This window comes from Channa argus, chromosome 4 (genome assembly GCF_033026475.1).
Source record: "Channa argus isolate prfri chromosome 4, Channa argus male v1.0, whole genome shotgun sequence".
NCBI lineage: Eukaryota > Metazoa > Chordata > Actinopteri > Anabantiformes > Channidae > Channa > Channa argus.
The window spans coordinates 1,563,262-1,583,235 of NC_090200.1; the positions used below are offsets into that span (position 1 = coordinate 1,563,262).

General features: G+C 46.4%; 2 protein-coding genes across 7 annotated transcripts; both read left to right on the top strand.

Moving 5' to 3' along the window:
* The first annotated feature begins 400 nt into the window (after positions 1 to 400).
* Positions 401 to 7,152, top strand: cyp27a2 (cytochrome P450 family 27 subfamily A member 2). The gene is made up of 9 exons (XM_067502730.1): positions 401 to 733; positions 1,435 to 1,625; positions 1,836 to 2,035; positions 2,108 to 2,305; positions 2,446 to 2,609; positions 3,810 to 3,976; positions 6,215 to 6,296; positions 6,373 to 6,609; positions 6,718 to 7,152. Exons 1-9 carry the CDS (start codon positions 497 to 499, stop codon positions 6,832 to 6,834), a joined length of 1,593 nt encoding a protein of 530 aa, XP_067358831.1. The 5' UTR covers positions 401 to 496; the 3' UTR covers positions 6,835 to 7,152.
* A 668-nt stretch (positions 7,153 to 7,820) lies between these two features.
* Positions 7,821 to 19,849, top strand: tmem198ab (transmembrane protein 198ab). Of its 6 annotated transcripts, none has more exons than XM_067502736.1 (5): positions 7,821 to 8,137; positions 16,181 to 16,439; positions 16,525 to 17,106; positions 17,191 to 17,387; positions 17,528 to 19,849. In XM_067502736.1, the coding sequence occupies exons 2-5, from the start codon at positions 16,283 to 16,285 to the stop codon at positions 17,678 to 17,680; spliced, it is 1,089 nt and encodes a 362-aa protein (XP_067358837.1). In that variant the 5' UTR covers positions 7,821 to 8,137; positions 16,181 to 16,282; the 3' UTR covers positions 17,681 to 19,849. The 6 variants fall into 6 exon arrangements, with proteins under 6 accessions (XP_067358837.1, XP_067358833.1, XP_067358834.1 ...); XM_067502732.1 differs by lacking the exon at positions 7,821 to 8,137 and adding an exon at positions 8,207 to 8,654; XM_067502733.1 differs by lacking the exon at positions 7,821 to 8,137 and adding an exon at positions 9,583 to 11,829.
* Positions 19,850 to 19,974: the final 125 nt, after the last annotated feature.

Below are 19,974 nucleotides of genomic sequence, written 5' to 3' on the forward strand. Positions count from 1 at the left end.
AACAATAGCACAATTTGAAAAATTAGTTTATAAAACTTATTTATTTATTTATTTACTTTTTTAAGTTTTTTGTCCAGCTCAAACTTATTGTGGATCTGCTGTAATCCTCTGTGTTATGCGGAATTCGTTCCTTCTGTGATGAGAAATTCATCACAATATATAATTAGTTTCTTATTTGCTCATGAGCCTCAGATCATCAGCAAAAATAGCTGTTTATCACGTCATTAATGTCAGCATCACATCCTACATTATTATTAATATTTTACATGTCTTTTCACTCTGTAGTTTACCATATGGGTTTGAAATGATGCCAAGTAGAAGGCCTCTCCTAACACTCCCACAATGCAATGCTCCCAGTTTCAGAAATGAGAAAATTACCTCCGCTCGCCTCCATCAGCTGGTAATGATGACGTCAGAGGGCAGCGGGGAGCAAGACTGACGGAACTTGCGAGGGCACAGTTGATGAGGAGTGGAGAAGTACGCATCAAACTAAAGCATGGCGTGTCCTGCTAAGGCCCGCATCCTCCGCTTCACCCCGCTTTTCTCTCGGGCGGTACCGGGGCTCCGAGCCGGAGCCTCCGCGGCTGTGTGTCTCAAGAGGAACGTGAACGTTCAGGCAACGACTGAGGCGAGGAGGCTGAAGAGCAAGGATGAGCTGCCGGGGCCCAGCTTTTCGACCACCATGTACTGGTTGTTTGTCAAAGGCTATGCGGAGAAGGGACACTTGATGCAGGTACAGCACAGCAAACTCTGAGTCCCTGTAGTGAAAAGTGCGCAAACGATGTTCTGACCTACAGTAAAATGTTGTTTTGTGAGAACAGCAAACGCCTTTGACGGACTGTTAACAGTTTGTGGGTTTGCAGACGAAATACATCAACAATTAAATGGAAAAGATGTGTATTTAAAGAGTTTCTGCAGTATATTTAGTTTTAACTAGTTTTAAATGAAATTAATTTGTAGATTGGATCCAGTCATTGTTTTTGTTTGTTTGCTTTTTACCCCATAAATTCCAAGTCAGAATAACATGAATCTGGCAACTGTTGTCAGTGTTTACATGACTCAAAACTTGGAGTAAAACCAAACAATGTAGTAACAAGTAAATAAATAAGGAAATTGTTCAGACAGGTCCAACATATTTTCTTTTCTTTTACGTGTAACGGTATATAATATTTAAGATTATTGCTGAAATATTTTCACTGTCAACAGTATTTTAATGTTGTACGTGCAACTGACTGAAGTTGATAAGATCATTTTATACAGTTAGGAAGTTTGATTTATTTATTTATATAAATGAATGATGATGTAAGCTGATTCTGTGGGACTGTAACAGTATGAAATGCTCAGGGTTCTCAGGAGCTGTACAAGACTCTCAAAACCTGTGAAAATGGGACTTTAAATTCCCAATTTTCACTTCAATGTCACACGCTTTCCTAGGGTCTACAGAAGAGTCTGTACGGGCCCATCTGGCGCTCCAGATTTGGCCCATTTGACGTCATCAACGTGGCATCTTCAGAGCTCATAGCTCAGGTGATCCAACAGGAGGGCCGCTACCCGGTCCGATCCGAACTGCCGCACTGGAAGGAGTACAGAGACCTGAGAGGACAGGCTTACGGCCTGCACGTAGAGTGAGTGGAGACGGACCATATCATTTGTATGAAGCGTCACAAATTATTTCATCAAGCAGAAAGTTTCTTCCTTCCGTCTGAAAAACAACTGGAAAGACGATGTCACTTGAGTAATAATAAAACGTTTATACGATTGTAAAGTGTTGGTAGTCAAGATAAAACAGTTGAAGTTATTGAAGAAGTTCCTTCCTCCAATTTGAAAACCTATAGGACAGGACCAGAGTGGTACCGGATCCGCAGCGCCCTGAACCCCAAGATGCTGAAGATGAGGGAGGTGTTTGCCTACGCCCCTGTCATTAACCAGGTGGTTGGAGATCTGCTACAGCGCGTTGAGCTCCTCCGCAGTCGCAATGAGGACCAGGCCACAGTGTCAGACCTCGCGGCTGAGCTCTATAAGTTCGGCTTTGAGGGTAAGGTGTGCAGTCAAACCCGCAGTGTGAGGACAGAGGAATTTTGACTCCCCTGAATTTTCCCCCCTGCAGGTATCTCCTCCATCTTGTTTGAGACCCGGCTGGGCTGCCTGCAGGAGGAGATTCCCAAAGACACACTGCACTTCATTGCCGCTGTAAACAACATGCTGACGCTGTCAGACATGGTGATTCTTTTCCCACGCTGGAGCCGCAGCATCCTGCCTTACTGGAAGCGCTTTGTTCAGTCTTGGGATGACCTGTATAACGTAGGTAGGCAGCACAGGAAATGACGCAGGTGGAAAATCCACACGGTTTGCCGCTAATATTTCGCATGTAATTTCAAATGAGTGAAATCGTATGATTTCTGCAGCCGTTTTTTTTTTTTTTTTTTTCCACTTGTGTGTTTGCAGCCAAAAACCTCATAGACAGGAGAATGACTGAAATCGAGGCCCAGGTGAGTCGCGGTGAGCCGGCGGAGGGCATGTACCTGACTTACCTGCTGTCCACCGACAAGCTGAGCAGAGCTGAGGTCTACACCAGTGTGACTGAGCTGCTGCTGGGGGGAGTGGACACGGTGAGGAGGGGGGCATTTGTACTGCTTAACAGTTTATTAGGAACACGGTGAGGATACAGATGGAAAATGTTGGACACTGGTATTGTTTTCAATTCCATTTATGAACTTTAACTCATCTGGGAAATGAGATTTTCCCCTCCCTCTGTCCAGAGCCAATCATTTCTCTTTTGCACTGTAATCTATAATCATTGAAATGTGTTGTTTGCCTGTGGGAGATGGATATGGATTTACAGCTTTGGAGGAACTTTTCTCTACTTTCTTCCTCTGAACTGTAGTTTTTTTCTGTCACAATCAACAAAGGAGTTAAGTGTTGCATGAAGTTGTTTTCCAACTTTGCATGGTTCTTCTCAGCCCATTCATCCTGACCTGGCTTAACCCAGTATTGTATTGTTCACATGCATGAATGCAGAGTATTTTTTCAGTTTAAAGAGGGTGAGGGACGAACTCCAGAGCACGTCTGAGCTCTGACAGTTTTTTGGACCTATAGAGAAATGTAAACTCTCAAACAGGGTAAAGATATTTTTATGTTGCCCTCCAGAGCAAACGGGGACTAGGACTTGCTGGACCATTCAAAAGTTTGAAAACACACTTTCTCAGTTTGTTGCTTTCTGTATTGTAGATCAAATTACAAAACTATGCGATAATCCACCTGAAAGTTTTTAGTTTAATGCAGCGAAATCATTGTTTTGCTTTGATACAATGACCATAAACTCGTGATATAAAGCACATTCACTGACAATTCTCAGATTCAGATTTTTCAGGTGTCTGTAGCAGATCAGAGTCTCTTAGACAGGAATGTTAAGAGATGTAATGGCCACGAAAAAACAATCCTCCTCCAGTTTTATCTGTCAGTACGTGTTTGTGAGGAGAGAAAAGACGTGGGAATCAAAACGTACAGCGTTACGCACACAGATGGTTTTGTTGCACGTACAGCAGAACAGGATCCTGACTGGCTGCATTCCCAGGTGAGGCTCAGGCTTGTTGGTCCTGTTTTAGCAGGGAGGGAGGTGCTAATGGAATCTGCAGATCTGTATCGTTTGGGCCGTAATGTGAGCCGAGTTTTAAATCCCCATGAAAGCACAGTAGAGTCTTTGGTGAGCAGAAGTTATTTAGGGTCACGAGGTCAGTTTGAAGCCAAAGTTTCAAAGGTCACTTTTTCTGATTCTTGTCTTTCTGCTGTCTTCTCCTTCCTGGTGTCAGACATCCAACACCTTGTCGTGGACATTGTACCATTTGGCGCGGGACCCAAGAGTCCAGGATCGACTGTATAAAGAGGTGAACTCTGTGTGTCCGGACAAACGGGAACCGACCACAGACGACCTTAGGCAAATGCCCTACCTGAAGGCCGTCCTAAAGGAAATATTACGGTGAGTTGACCTCTTGGGCAGAGACCCCCACCACCGGTGGCACCTAATGTGCTTAAGTTAAATTGTGTTGTTTGTACAAGTTCCCAGACATTGTGTCCGTGTCTGCACAGGTTTAAACAGCAGGGTGTTCAGGTTATCTGAGGTCAGACAACGGACATAAACAGTTACAGCATGTGACGCCAGCACTTGAAGCAGTGAAGAAATATGTAGGTTCCATTGGCCTGACTCATAGACGCAGTCATCGTGTTTGTAGGTTTGTACTCGTAGGTGGGATTGGGTGAAAGGCATCCACAGCGTGGCATGTTTGGAATGATTCCTAGCTGCCGCTTCACTCCAGGTTTTGTCACACAGGTGCTTTTCTGTTGGGACTTTAACGCTTTCTTTTATTCTGCCTGTCCTTTTTCCTTTTTTGCCTTTTTGTGGGCTTGAAACCAGAGTCCGCTCCAAAGCCAACACTCGACAGGTTTGCAGATGATAAAATGAGAACAAATTGTGTGAGAGCGTTCAGTTTTTCTAAGATCCTCCCAAGAAACAGGAAGTAAAGTGAGTCTGCTCTACTTCTAGAACATTGTGCCATGTACCACTAAGGATACTGATCATTATCAGTGAATCACTTTAATTCTGAGGAAGTCAAACCTGCTGATTAACGTGAGATCTGAACACTGAGCCTGGATGAGAAGTGCAACTGTCAGGTTTGTTTACAGCTGAAGCTGCTGCACTCGTGCACAAACCAAATGTTTTTGCAGAAACACGTTGACTGGAAAACTTGATTTTGTTTTTCTGTCGACTCAGTGCAGCCACGTCTCAGTTGAGTTGCTGAAACTGTCACATGGCGTCTTAAACCACAGCTCATACTGTGGTTACTGCTCCTTCCTATTTATCACACAGCTGCAGAGCACAGTGTTCCTCTATTTCCACGCTGACTGAATCCATTTCAACCTTTCAACGCGGTGTAACCACCACCCGTCTCTGCTCTGTGATGAACCTCTCCACAGTGAAAAAGCAGCTTAATTTCGCCTTTGTTTTTATTTTGGTTTAAACAGAAACTTCTAAAATTAGGACTGTCCCAGTGGTCCCTCCCCCTCCCCCGCTTGTTTTCCACCTACCCTCCGCTGAGTCAGGTGTGTTCAGTGCACCAGAAGCTGAGATGGATGCTAATTAGCTTCCTCTCCAATCTAAGACGGTAACTTCAAGTTTCTTAGGGATTGAATGCACCTGATCCAGGTAATCAGCAGTAGGAAGATGGGTCACTACCTTCAGATTCAGTAGCAATTGTTATTGTTTTTGTTTTAAATAATATCTTTATTTATGTAATTAAAGGAAATTAATTTACCTAAAGTTGAATTTAGTTAAATCTGTTTATTATTTCAAATTGTTTTATTTTGATTTGATTTTTGTCATTTTAAATTTAAATTCTGTAGTGAACGTTTTATTTGTATTTAATGTTCCTTTATTTGCCTTTTTCCTGTTATCGTTTCTTCAAATGCACTTAGAATTGATTTTATTTTATTTTATCATTGTACAATCCCAGAGGAGCAGGTACAAATATAGAAATTTCATGGAAAACATGGAGTCCAGAGAACAAAGTCTTGGTTCACACAGCTTATCTACTGTCTGCTATTACTGTGTGTTCAGTGTCATGTAAACACGATGGCCAAACTGTGTGGACAGCTGAAGCTTCCCCCAAGCTGCTGCCACAAGGTCAGAAGTTGCCTTTCTAATGTCAGTGGTGGGAGAAGTACTCGCATCACATATTTACTCAAGTAGCGGCAACATTACGCAAACACTTTTTGTCTTTGTGCAATGTGGACAACTCATTGGGGGTTTTTGTGCCTGATTTAACATCTTTACTTGTTCTGTGTTTTTGCCCAACATGGACTGTAATGGTTTAGTTTTGTTTCACATCCGTCTCCCTGGCGACACGTTGACAATTTGTTTTTCATGGTAATACATGTGTGATGGCCCATAAAACCACGTGATGCTATTAATTGGTAGATGCACTTAAAGCAAAGTACTCGTGTTGCAAATCCTCCTAAAATAAGTTTTTATCTTATACTGTGTTTTTCCTACACATGACACATATGTACCTGAGAACGCCTGAGAGTTTAACCTGTAGTTCTACCTCATAATAAAATTCAACCCGCAGAAGGAGTACTTTTAATATACCTGATAATACTACAGTATATTTACTGTATTTCTGCACTTAAACAAAGCTATGATTGTCTTTGTCTCCTGCAGTTTGTATCCTGTGGTGCCAGGAAACGGACGATTTGTCTCTGAGAACGAGGTCATCGTGGACGACTACTGGTTCCCAAAGAAGGTAGGAGAGTGTGACTGGACACAGGACGTGACTAGTGTAACTCACAAACCTCGTCTTCCTGTTCTGTCGCCCACAGACTCTGTTCCATCTGTGTCACTACACCGTCTGCCACGATGAGGCAGAGTTCGTCCACCCCGAGCGCTTCCTCCCAGAGCGCTGGCTGCGTGTGGAAGAGGCCGGCAGCAGCTGCAGGAGACCGGCGCCCGGCGCCTACCAGCACCACCCGTACAGCTACATCCCGTTTGGTGTCGGGGTGCGAGCCTGCGTGGGGAAGAGGGTGGCGGAGCTCGAGATGTACTTAGCTCTGTCCAGAGTGAGTTTGAAGAGTCTCCTGTTGTCTGGCAGGTTCCTCTTCTGAAGTCCGGCTGTCTGTACATGAATGTGTGGAGAATAAATGGCATCGCTTTCTGTCTCCCTGCAGCTGATGCAGCACTACCAGGTCCAGCCTGAGCACGGTGCCCCCACCGTGGAGCCTAAAACTCGGATCCTGCTCATCCCTGGGAAACCCATCAACCTGCGCTTCCTGCCCAGAGCCTGAGCAGGTGGAAGCCGGGCAGACGTTCAGTTTCCACCTGTGTCCAACTGCATCTTAAAATGTCAGTGAAGGACTGAAAACACCCCGTCCTCCATCAGCATTGATGCTGTAGCAGACCAGTGAAGTGTCAGTGTAAACATCAGAGGCTATAATCATTTTACTATTCTGATGGATATTAATGTGTAACCCAAATATAATCTTGCTATGCACTTACTCCTTTGGATGCAGTTTTCTAAATATAAAACTGGAACACTCTATAAAAACTTTAAAATAAGTTGAGAATTGCCTTTTGCACAGAAATAAATGTATATTTTACCATGATTGCTTTGTCCCCTGTCGTCCTCGCAGCACGTAGCTCTGTTTGAACTCTCACCTGCTGGAGTTTTCCCCAAAACCCACAGAGATAAACGTGATGTCTTTATGTTGACCGATTAGCAAAACGCCGGATGAAACTGTCTCCCTCTGCTGGAGACTTGGGAGCAGTGGGGGAGGAGACGCTCTGAGCTTTTACTGAAGGATGATCAGCAGTGTGCAGAACCTTTAGCATTCAGAATGTTACTTACAAGAAATTCAGGGACATGTTACACCACTTAAATAAATTTGTGTTTCCGTAACAAAAACCCGAACTTTACTGCTTTAAATACTTTTTAATTTGAGAACCTACTTTCCTGCGGTTGAATTGATCATGTCTGCATTCATTGATGTCAAATTCGATTCAAGTCATGGTCACTTCAGCTGGTTGGGTACAGAATGTTAAGTCCCCTCAACACAAGAGACAGCGTTACAGGAGCTGCTGCAAACAGGAGGAGAAAAGGAGCCATTTCCATTGGATCATAATTACTGGAGTCTGTCCTGCACAGTTTCAGCTGTTTGCTGGTGGACAATGTGAAACAAATCAAATGGCACCGCAGCATCAGGACACATGACAGGTTTGTTGGGTTTATTCACACATCAGACAGAAACAACCACAGATCTTGTAAGTGGCTCAAATTAACTCTGGGCCAACAATCACTTGTTTTTTTTTTTTTGTTTTTTTTTTGGTTTAGTGCACAAACCCCCCAAACATGATAAATGTTTGTTGTGTGGGTAAAGTTCAGGGTCTCCACGAGCAGGTGTGACTGACAGGTAAGAGCGCAGATCACAAGGCCGACACAGCAACATGACTTTGAAAGAGAAAAAACGTCACTTCCGGTGGTTCTGCTGTTCGGTGGCTTGACGCTCCTAGTTCACTGTGCGTCAGGACGTCGAGCTGCTGCCACAGAGCTGCAAAAAGTGTCCCCTGCACGTGACTTTATGTTGTTCACAGGTAGGGACACGTGGGGATTGTTCCCGGCTCGGTGTGTGTGGGGAGCACCATGGTAACAGCAGAGCCCCACATCACTCCATCATCATCATCATCATCATCATCGTCGTCGTCAAAGTCCTCATTGTCATCAGCGAATGTGATGAAGCTTTGAGTTCGGACTCGTCATTTTTTGCAGCGTAGGCCGCCTCCATCCTCCGCCGCTGCGCGTAACGCGAGACGCTCAATATCCTCCATCCATCCAGACCAGAACCCAGAGGATCCGGCTGCCTGTTTTACCTTTGCACACATTGAATCCGCATTAAATTCGGGTTAGGTTTAAATTGTTAGCTCCTTGTATGTCGTTCCTGGATGGAGGATTGCTGAGGTCGGGATCCGCCGCCCCGCTGGCTGCCCAGGACACACTCCGGGCTCCGGAGGACAGCGATGAATATGCTCGGTGTTTGGGGAGTAGGAGCCTCATTCTGGCGTCATGTGAACGCGGACCAGGCGCGTCAACTTGTCGGGCATGATGATGGTGGTGAGTGGCGGATTAACGCGCACGGTGCGCCGCTTTTGTGTCGGACACACACACATACACACACCTGCTGTCAAACATCACGGGCCCGATGGGTTTGGTAGAAAACCACCAAAACACGAAGCTGGGCGTGTTTAAAGGGATAAATGAGGTTAAACAGAGGTGATGGAAGCCGAGGATGCTGATGTCTGACCCGGATGAACGGGTCGATCATCCAGAGTCAACTGATTGTCATTATGGGATGGATGGATGATGAGTCCAGCAGAGGCGCTGGTGGAGTCTCTCCTCAGGGCCCATGCAGGAGTTTCAAGCTGAAAACCAGTTTTATGCTGTGGTTGAGTTTAGGTTTAGTTAGTACGATCAATAAGTCACTTCTAGGACTTTTGTGGCAGTAACTAAGCTGATGTGCACACAGATGTGCAGAACCCCCCCGAAAGTATGGGGAAGGCACCACGTCCTGTTTTCAGGGTCCAGCAGTGATGAGAGGTGCTCACGCTAATTGGCGTCAGACAGTGAGCTGACTGCTGCAGACGGACAGATGTTTGCTGAGCGGGTCAGAGCTGGTGGTTGGACAGAGGACAGGTGATAATGTCCTGGCGGTAAATGCTTGACTTGTGGATGTTTGAAGCGACGCTGACTAGTCAGCTGCTCGTGTTGCTTCTGTCTTCAGTGTTTTCCTGACTTCACACCTTCAAAAAAGGAACCAGCTGCTGTTTAAATGTAGCAGCAGTGTGGATCCACAGCTCTGGTTCCGGCTCCATGGGAACAAACTGCGTGGGGAGGAGGACGACGGTTACGTAAGACAGACAAACAGATGTCATGTCTGAGGACACCTGCGGGGAAGCTGGTAAATGGTCGCTTATATTGCGCTTTTATCCAAAGCGCTTCACAGTGTTGCTTCTCCTTCTCACACACACACACACACACACACACACACACACACACACACACACACACACACACACCCCGATGGTGGTGGTGACTGCCATGCAAGGTGCTCACCAGACCCACCGCGGCCAACCTGGGGTTCGGTGTCTTGCCCAAGGACACGTTGACAAGGGACCGGGAATCGAACCACTGGACCTGTACCAACGAGGGGAAAAACAACCACTTCAGACGTTGCAGATTAGTTTGAATGTGTAGCTTCACGATACAGTCTAAAACTCCTCCACCTTTCTTTAAAATGATCTCTCAGTATTTATGTTGACACCCTGTGTGAGGTGCAGTTAAAAAAATAAAAGCCTTTTTAAATGTTGTTTTCCAGCTTTAATAGAAAAAAGATTGTAAAATGACAAACTATGATAAAACATAGAAATATATGTAAACATGGGGGTTTGAAGACTAATCTTTGAGTCCTGAAGAGCTAATTTTGCCTTTTAACACTTATTTCAGTGCTGAATTTCACAATAAGGGTCCTGTTCCTGTTGTGTTCAGGCTGGGTGTTTCAGCGAGGTTCCTCCAGGAAGAAAGGTTTTTGTAATTTTCAACCTTTAGACTTTAGGATTCTTCAGATAAGCTTGGACCCTAAAAGCTGAACAGACCAGGCTGATAGGAAAATGAAGCTGATCGAAGCCTGTAACAAAGGTGAACCATCATCTTCTCTGCTCGCTCTCCAACAACAGCTCCATCACGCAAAGGTGGAGGCGGGTGTCCAACGTGACGAGCTGTTAACGAGGGACCTGCTGAGCTCCTGAATGTGACAGTGACGTTGTAGAGCAGGCGTCGTGAGGAGAGATCTGCGTTGCTGCAGGGTGGGACAGGTCCCTGCTGTCAAATGTTTTGTCCTCTTGTCGTCTGTATGTGTTGGACCAAGAGCAAGTGCAAACTGTGAATTGGTCCGGCTGGACTCTCTCCTAACAAAGAGCAAACATTCAAACTCTTTAACTTTGTCAATAAAAATTCAACCCTGGAATGAAGACAAGTCCATCAGTTGACATTTAGGACATTTATTAAGCACAAAGGCCAAAGTTTGTCTTGTTTTTCTCTGTGATTATGATCTGTCTCCATCTCTTGGAGCTTTGAGACGTTTACAGACCAAAATAGTTCGTCTGGCGGCATATGTTTCCTCTCAGCAGTCTGTCAGGCTAAAAACAGCCTGACGAGGACGAAAATCTCAGTCTCCTCTTCCTCATCTTCCTCATCCTCCCCAGTGATTCTCCACGTTCAGGCCAATCAGAGGAAGCGACATGTGTCCAGTTCACTCTCAGCCTTATGTAACCTGCTCGCTGAGCCTCTGAGGAGGTGTGCGGAGGTGTGAGGACGCCTCGGCCTCTCGCCGCTCGGGTCTCACCCTCGCAGAGTCGTGCCGGTGTTGGTGGGTGAGAGAACCAGTCACGTAATGATGTAAAAAAAGACACAAGTGAGTCATCTGTTCCAGCGAACAGGCTTTGCACTGGTCCACGGCTTCAGTCAAACATTTGCTCTAATGTCACTTAGAAAGTTGGACGCCGTGTCCCCAGGCCGACGTAGACCTGAAGCTTCTTCTCACCCTGGGGACAAGCGGTGAGACCAACAGACAGAAACATGACTCATAATTAGTGTTTCACTGATAATCTGATAAACTGTGGCGTTTTAAAGGGAGAAAAACTAAAGGAACCCTTTGGAATATTGTCCTGTGTCCTGGGCTGCAGCTGGTGGACAGACTCCCTGACTTCATCCTGGATTACACCTGATTAGAACATGGGAATTCGAGCCAATCCAGGTCCTGGATCGTGATTCTCTTTTCACTTCTATTACGTTGGAATAAAGCCTGCTTTGGTTTTCAGATCTGTCCTCTTGTGTCCTGCCGTGTCTCGTCCTCGTCCATCAGACCTGTGTTTCTGTCTGAGCGACACGTGATGACCCACTTGCCCTGATCCTGCACATGGACACGTTTCCACGGCCCGTATTGATCGACATGTGCACATGTGGCAGCAGGCCGGACAATTGACTCCAACCTGTCTCTGTCTCTGTCCCGGAAGCTGCCACGTAAAGCGGTGACACACTCGTTGTTCCGCTGCGAGCTGCGGGACGCGTCACAAGCAGGCTGTGTTCTGGCTGCTCTCCCAGCAGCCTGTTACCTCGGACAGAGAGCTTTATTCTGCCAGTGCTGAGACACGCTGAGGACGGAAGAGACGCTCTGGACATGCTGCAGCCTCGGATCAGGCCTGTGACGGCCGGAGAAGCTGACTGATCTCAGGTCAGCACGTCTTTAAGGATGGGAACTGTGCTCCCTGTCTTTTCTCAGTTTGAGCTTGATTTAAAAAGTGATCGAGTCCTTTCAGACGGTTTTAGACTTGGAGACGTGAACGTGAACTTATGAATGAGTTTTCTGTGTTGCACCTGTTCTCAGACGCTTCGAGCACATTTTTCCGAGCTTGTTGGAATCACAGGGGTCGTTGCCAAAGCTGAGGTGCAGTGAGTGATGCATCATGGGGCCGTTACATAACACAGAGTGGGACTGATGCTTTCTGCCTTTGAGTCTCTTTCAATCCTCCTCTTTTTGTCCTTCCTCTTAACTCTTTCACCACCTGCTGCTCGTGTTGCTTGTGTGGCCGACAGAGGGACAGAGGGTCAAATCTGAACTCAAGTTTTTTTTACTTCGGCCTGGAGATTTTTGAGTTTCGCTCATTATGGAAACGTTTCAGTTCAGGTACCGAATGTAACCATGAGCCGATTTACGTAACAGCTAAAGTAAAGTTTTTTTTAAAGTATTTGTATTATCTGACGGCTTGAGAGAATCACTGTGTTGTATGTTTGAAAGTCAACCTGCAGCTGCTGCATCTTGTTTTCAAAGGTTTGTAGTACAATTACTCTTAAAGTGAGTTTTCTGTTTTTCATCACACCCCCTTCGTCTTTACACTGTTTACTTCTTTTCTGTAGTCTTCCGATTTTTGTCCATCTTAGTCCCCATCGCTCTGGGTCTGTCCCCCCACAGGAAGTTGGGAACACGTGTTCCTGGCACCAGTGGAGGCCCAGGAACAGTCACGGCAGCAGCTGCGTTGTCATTGCATCAGTCCTCTGCAGCTCCGCCACCGAACGTTAGGCGTCAGTCACCACGGTGACACACGCCGTCCCGTTGTTTCATGTCGGTGACACAGTGACACACACTTGTTGCACATCTCATGATTCTTTTTAAAATGTTGCTCACTTGTTATTGTCAGTTTCAGTTTCTCGTATTCGCTGAGTGTAGTTAATGAGTTTAAAACACTTTTCTAATATTGAAAACCTGCTTTTGTTCTTTCTACCTTCCAGGCACGTAAACACATTCAATTCCTAGCTTTTAGGAGACGTTCAACAAAACGCACAAAAATACCACATGTTTGAGGAGATTCAGTCCATCAGAGCAACATGAGAAACCCTGTTAATACTGTTATCAAATGTTAGTTTCACTGATATCTGTATTAAATTTCAATCTACAAACTGCAGAAAATCACTCAGCTTGCGTCACATGGCAGCAAACCCGTGATCATTTCTCCAGAGCGTGTGTCGTTCGTCAGGGAGGTTTAGGACGTCATAGCTTTATGTGGTGTTTCCCGAAGACCAATTGCAAAGTTATTAACTCGACTGTCGACTTATTCTAATGGTATTAAAACTGTTTTTTTTTCTCTGACAAATCTGAAATTACATATTTTTACACCTACATTTCTAAACCAGCAACAGAAGGAATTAAAAACCTGCACCACTGAGACGAATGTTCACCTACTAAACAAATAAACCAAAATCAAATTAATCAAACTATTTATGTACTTCAAGCTGAAAAATGCCTCCAGATGACATCACGTGGGGGAACCTTCAGTTCAGTTGATGCCTTCTTGTTGGTTACACTATGGAGTTTGTAATCATGGTCAACCTGCTTTTCAAGAGCTCCTCCAGATGACATCATCTCTACTCCAAATGATGAAAAACCCTTCTGGGTGATGTCAGCTGGAGGAGTATTTCAGCTAAAAGCAGAGAAATATTTGAATATGAGCAAGTTAGAGGGAAGTTTAAAAGGATCCATGTACATTTACACTGTAAACTAAAGCCATAGAAAGCAAGTTTAATACCCTCAGTAAAAGAAAGGAGACCAGCGTGGTACAGATTTCATGAGTCACAGGTTATGAAACCTTCACAGAACTGCGCTCCAACTGAAGTCAGTCCCGAGTGTGATCAGAATCCATCGAGTTGACAAAGACGGTGACACGTAGAGAACTGAAAGACAACGGTCTTTTTCCTGACATGTGGACGTGTGATGAAGTAGTGAGAGACGCTTTGGAAAAGCTTCTTTTGTACGACTGCAGGGAAAAACTCTTTAGGATGCAGAGTGAATCGTGGCTGTGCTCTGTGAGACGTGAGCACAGTTTTTAAGTAAGGCCTCCAGCTTTGGCCTGTTTGAATGTGAACAGGGACACAAATGTTGTACTTATGGCCTGTGTGCAGCTTCACTCTGAGTGTACTGGGACTTAAATACTGTGAACGTGCTGGTGCAGAATGTGATGTGATGTCTGCATCGCTGCTGGCAAAAATGCTAAGACGGAGCAAGTAGAAAAGTTGGACTCAAGATTTACACACAATAAGCCTAATGTCCGTGTGCAAAAGTACTGCAAACGCCAAGTTATACTCTCAGCATCCGTGTGTCTGTTACAGTCGGGATGGACTCTCTGCAGATGTGTTCATGGAGCCTTCAGCACACGTCTGGTTTGTGTTTCGCTGCTGTCAATCGCATCCTTCAGCTGGAACTTGTCGCTCATGAATGTTCAGCGCTCCATCGTTTGCTCAGGCAGTCAATGATCTGAGCTGTGGTGTCCACATGGATGCAGCACGTGCACAGCGGCCTGTGTGTTAATAGCCACAGTTTTCCTTATTCATGAGGTGGTTTCGTCTGAGTTCTGAGCGATGATGTCAGAGCTGGAAACGGCTGAACATCTGGGACAGTTTTAACCAGGTTAAACCACAACTTTTAGTGGGTTTTAGTGCAAACGCTGATCAATGTGCTGCTACCACACTACATGAATTTCATGATATCACAGGCTGATAGGCTCAGACTCTGTCCTCCAGTGTCTTCTTATTGTTGGGACCTTTTAAGGTTCCTGTTTCTTGTCTTGTGGAGCAGGAAGTTACTAGCTTTAATGTGGCTGAAGTAACAAAAGCTTAATAAGAAACTGAATGTTTCAGAATGAAGATCAGACTCTGGTCCCTGATCCTGGTGTTGGGATGTTGTATTTATCTGTGAGAGGAGGGTTTCTGTAGACACACACACACACACACACACACATTCAGAGGGGAACAGACCAGCCCATTGATTGGCTTTCGTGCTGTTGCTATGGGAGTTTAAGCTGCTCCTCCATTGGTCTGACTCTGGACCAGAGCCGAGCGCCGGCTGCCTGTCAGCATCCCGCCGTTGTCATGGCAACAAGCAGGGAGGAGGAGAGCGCTGTTGTTGTTGTTGTTGTTGTTGTTTCTGAATTGGACAGTAGAAGATGAAACAAAGGATGATCTGTCTGCAAACCTGGAAGCTGCATCCTCCTAATCCTCTCACAGATGATCATTATGACTGTGACATGTTTGGATAAAAATGTAGAAAGTCTGTGTGACTGTGTGTGTGTGTGTGTGTTCACTGCACATTTCATTCTCTTCCCTCTGACTGTGCCTCAAACTCCAACACCTGAATCAGCTATTTGTGCTTAAGGATTCTGCTGTTGTGTTGTGATGTGAGCAGTGATGACAGGAGATAAGTGCAGTCAAAAAACATAATGATTTCACTTCCTCCTCTCACTGTTACGTCATAATGTGTAAATAAAGACGTCTCCAGTTTTTTTGAGTTTTAAAACTATGAACAAGAAAACATTTTCTCTCTTTATGGACTGGACTCACCTCACCACTGGCCTTTTTTTAAACCACCTTCCCTGCAGGAAAGTGAGACTGACGTCATGTTTACCTGCTGCGCTCTGCCTGTGTGACTTCACCGCAAACATGGCTGTGTTTATGTGAGGACGGTACTCAGGAGGACGGAGGATGTTGACATGGAGAGGGACGAGTCCAGATGGTGGTTTAGGCAACACTGTTTCAGAACAGAAAGTTGACACCAGAGAAAATCTAGAGGTCAAATGTCAAGCTCAGAGCAGCAGCAGAAGGAATTAGGATTTTTCCTTGTACCCTGTTGAATTCATTTTTATCCGCTCCTTCAGGACTCGACCCCAGGGGGACGTAATTAATTACTGAGGGAAGAACGTGGTGGAGTGGCATCTAGGTCAGCTGCGGAAAGAGGAGAAGACATGGGGCAATGCAAAAGGCAAGGAAGGATGTAGGTAACAAAGAAAGAGCGGGAAGGAGAAGAGGTAGTGGGAATACTCACCATGGTGGCCTCTGGTGGCTGGCTGTGTCGGTGACACGGCGCGCTGCAGATTTCTAAGCTATTTTATTAATGGGCTATCGGTTTGGATCAGGGTGGTGCAGCACTTTTAACCCGTAGGTTACACACTAAGGTTACAGTTCAGACATGTTTCCTCCTTCATCTTCTCCCTTCATAAAGTGTTAATCCTCCTCTCTCTCCTTTCTTCTGTTCCCAGGTGAAGCTGTGCAGCTGGCCGGTGCTCCATAACCTCCCCGGTCCCTCTCCACCTACCTAATCACCGCTCATCCTCGCCCTCCTTCTTCTCCTCCAGTTCGTCATGGCGACCACGCTGGAGACTCTTCTTGCTCAGCCGGACCAGGAGCTGGGCCCCGAGCGGCTGAATGGCTGCGAGCACACCGGCAGCCCCTACAAGGTGGTTCCCTCCGTCGTCTGCTCCATGTGCTGCCTCTTCGGCATCATTTACTGCTTCTTCGGTGAGTGGAATTGCAAAAGTTTGACCCCCTCACAGATCAGGGCATCAGAATTTTATGTCTTTAACGTTTCACTCATCTCCTGCAGGCTATCGCTGCTTCAAAGCGGTGATGTTCCTGACCGGCCTGATGTTTGGGTCCGTCGTCATCTTCATGCTCTGCTACAAGGAGCGCGTGCTGGACACCCAGCTGAGCGTGGAGGCCTCGGTGGGTATCGGCCTGGGCATCGGCACACTCTGTGGCCTGGTCACCATGCTGGTTCGCAGCGTGGGCCTCTTCATGGTGGGGCTGCTGCTGGGCCTGCTGGTAGCCGTTGCCACCCTAGTGGGCATGGAGGAGCTTTCCAACAGCCCGCCACGCTCTGTCTGGGTGCCTCTGGGCGTGCTGCTTGGCCTGGGCATGCTGTTCGCAGTGCTCACCCTGCAGTGGCAGCGCCTCTTCACCACGCTGTCCACGGCGATGTTTGGTGCAGCCGTCATCGCCGTGGCATTGGACTACTTTGTGGAGCTCTTCGCCCTCGTGCTCTACATGTACGAGCGAATGAAGGCGGCTCCTGCCAAGCCGGTGTGCTGGCTGACATGGGTGGTGCTCGGAGTGTGGCCCGCCCTCACGCTGCTGGGTGTGGTGGTGCAGTGGAAGGTGACCGCTGGGGGATACTCCCACACCAAGGGTGAGTAATTCTGTGTGTCTTAAACCACCGCGGTGTAACATTTACATTTGCGTGGACTGAAAAAAATGCCTCTGTCCCCCACAGTGATCATTAGCCGGCAGCAGAGGAGGATGCAGGTGATGCGGATTCGTCAGCGAGACGACCGGTACCGCAACAAGAAGAAGAAGAAGCAGCACGTCTCCTCTCACCATCACCACCAGGCCAAGCAGCTCCACCCAGAGCCCGCCTACCGCCGCAAACCCAACCCCATCCGCCGCTACGACACCGACGTCCTCTCGCCGGTGAGACACAGTTTTGGGTTGGGTCACATTTCTGTTCCCATTTGCTGCCACAACCATTACAGTGTCTGTTCTACTTTCGATTAATAGATTCCTGCAGAATTATTCAGATTTTACTTAATATCTGTCTCTTTCACGTCCAGAGCTACATCCAGAGTTTTCGAGACCGGCAGGTGCAGGCGCAGCCCTTCCCGGGCCGGCTGGTTGGTGGTCCCCACGCCGTGGTGGACATGGGCTACGACTGCAGCTCCACAACACCCCTCACTGCAGCAGCAGGACCTTCACTGCGGGTCTGATGTGTCCCTCACCTCCCAGAGAACTGAACACAGCACTCAACCAGAAGTCACTACCCCACCTGGGCGTCCTCACGTCTTTGCTACAACAAACCACCACTGGGTTTAAACACAGTTTGGGTTTATTCACACCCCACGATAAGGGCTGGATTTACCCACAATGCAAACACGTTTAGCCCTTTATAAATTCTAAAGCTACTGTCTCCTGGTGGCTCAATGCTGGAGCAACCGATATGGTGCAGAGGCTCCTTTAGCCTCTTTTCACTGTCTTTCAGTAGATACTAATGCATGCATGCACCTACACTACCTGTATGTCACCATCTCAAGTCAAACCAGATCAGGGATCGGAGTTTCAGCCTCAGGTTCTTACACAGGCATCGTATGAAAAATCCGGCGTCCATCAGTTATTTCTACAGCTGACGTGGTTTTTCAGCCGATGCTGCAGAAGCAACAAGTTCCTCGGCCTGTAGGCCTTTTAAAGTCCAACAAGGATCATCTACAAAAAGGGAAGTAAGGGCCCTAATGCAAACCGGGATTTTTAATTTGCTCTCTGTGCCATGTGGACTACAGACGTCCTCCTTTAAATGGGGACAGACGTGTTTAAAGGGTGGAAGCCCTTTGTCACCTTTGGTGCTTGACGCTTCTCTACTTGAAGCGTCAAACTGCTCTCTGGAGGCTGGGAATCGGTTTAAACGGGTGCCTTGCCCCTGCTTGGACTGTACCATTTAGAATCAGGGGGGTTACTGGCAGATCTCCCATCGATGGCTCATCTTTGCATTAAATGTGATCACAGAGGGATGTTTGGGAGGGACGGGGGTGTGATTGAGCTACAACAAGCAGAGTAAAAAACACGGCAGTTGGCCGCACAGATGCTTGGATCTACGAGGAGGACTCGCTTTTAGAAAGCCATATTTACCCTGACACCTCTGTCACGTTTCAGACGTGAGGAATCACTGCAGAACAAACTACTGCTGCACTTTGTATCATTGGCCATAACCACCATTTGCTGCGGCAGAGCAGACGTAAAAAAATCAATGTTTGTCTTTTCACAGACGTCTCCCCCTCCAGGAGTTTGTAATGTTGCTAACGGTTAATGCATGTTCTAACAAGCTCAGTCAGAGCGGAGCTACATCTCACAAAGCTCACCTCCTTGTTCTTCGTTGTTAGCATGCAAACACTTAAACATGCAGAGCAGCTCAACCCACAGACATCACAAGATGTTTCACCCAGATTTACTGCAGCTGCTGAAAGAGCCTCTTTAGTTTCTATTGAATTATACAAAAAATGCAACTAGTGTTTACAATTTCTTCTGGCTCCTGCACTTGATAACATGGCAACATCTGCCATGAAATCAGAGATTTTAGCCTGCAACAGCCCCCCCAAAAAGCCACCAGACTCCTGGAGGGACTGAGATCTCTATCTGTGTACATTTGGTACAGACTGATAACATAGAGGCCGCACTGCCCTCATCATACATCATATCTCAAGACAATCGACACTTTTTATCATGGTAGTTTTCCGTTGTGTGTGTGCGAGGGGCGGATTATTTTCCTTAACCAAGTTGTGAAAAACCAAATTTTCCTCTTAGTTCAGACGTGTTTTACTCCTTCCATCATCGTTCCTCTTTAGTTTTGCCAGAATCAGAGCAGTGTAGGAACAGACTGAGGTGTCGGTGTAAATAAGGCTCAGAGAGTGTGACCGACTGTGGACCAGGGGACAGACCGTCCTGTGCTCAGACCGACGTCTCCTCCCGTCACGCGCATTGATTTTCTTTACTCGGGACGATGAAACATGTTGTTGACAAATGTGAAAATGTAAATTCTTTGTTACTGTCTTTAGATTTTTAAATGAAAATGAATCAGACGTGTGTGTTTGGGAGGGGGGGGATGTACTGTACCTTTTTACTCGTCTAAATGCATGATCTCAGCCCACCATCCTCCTTTGTACATAAAACACAGCACCGACTAACTTGTTCTTCTTCTTTTTACCATTTTGTCTTTTACTTTGGGCTGCTTCCCTTTCTTAGCTGACACATATTTATTTGCTGATGTATTTATCCCTCTGTAGAGGAGGAGGTGTCGCCTCCCTGTAAGCCAGTAACTCCATGCTTTTTGTTTGGAATCGAACCCTCTGACTAATAAAGTGTGTGTTCCTACGGGCCTGTGCACGATCCATGTGTGTGACTCGTCTTTAACCACAGACTCAAACTTTACTTTTATTAGCAGATTTTATTTTCAAAGCCACAAAGATTTCGGCCCCCTCCTCTCTCTGTATCACCTCCAGACTCTTTTTAATCT

What these genes read in the sequence shown, in the direction of transcription:
- cyp27a2 (XM_067502730.1), top strand. Translation starts at nt 497, where the DNA reads ATGGCGTGTCCTGCTAAGGCCCGCATCCTCCGCTTCACCCCGCTTTTC. An exon ending in GCTTACGGCCTGCACGTAGA is followed by an intron (nt 1,626 to 1,835) that starts GTGAGTGGAGAC and finishes GAAAACCTATAG; the next exon opens with GACAGGACCAGAGTGGTACC. An exon ending in GTCCTAAAGGAAATATTACG is followed by an intron (nt 3,977 to 6,214) that starts GTGAGTTGACCT and finishes TGTCTCCTGCAG; the next exon opens with TTTGTATCCTGTGGTGCCAG.
- tmem198ab (XM_067502736.1), top strand. Translation starts at nt 16,283, where the DNA reads ATGGCGACCACGCTGGAGACTCTTCTTGCTCAGCCGGACCAGGAGCTG. An exon ending in CATCATTTACTGCTTCTTCG is followed by an intron (nt 16,440 to 16,524) that starts GTGAGTGGAATT and finishes CATCTCCTGCAG; the next exon opens with GCTATCGCTGCTTCAAAGCG. An exon ending in GGGATACTCCCACACCAAGG is followed by an intron (nt 17,107 to 17,190) that starts GTGAGTAATTCT and finishes TGTCCCCCACAG; the next exon opens with TGATCATTAGCCGGCAGCAG.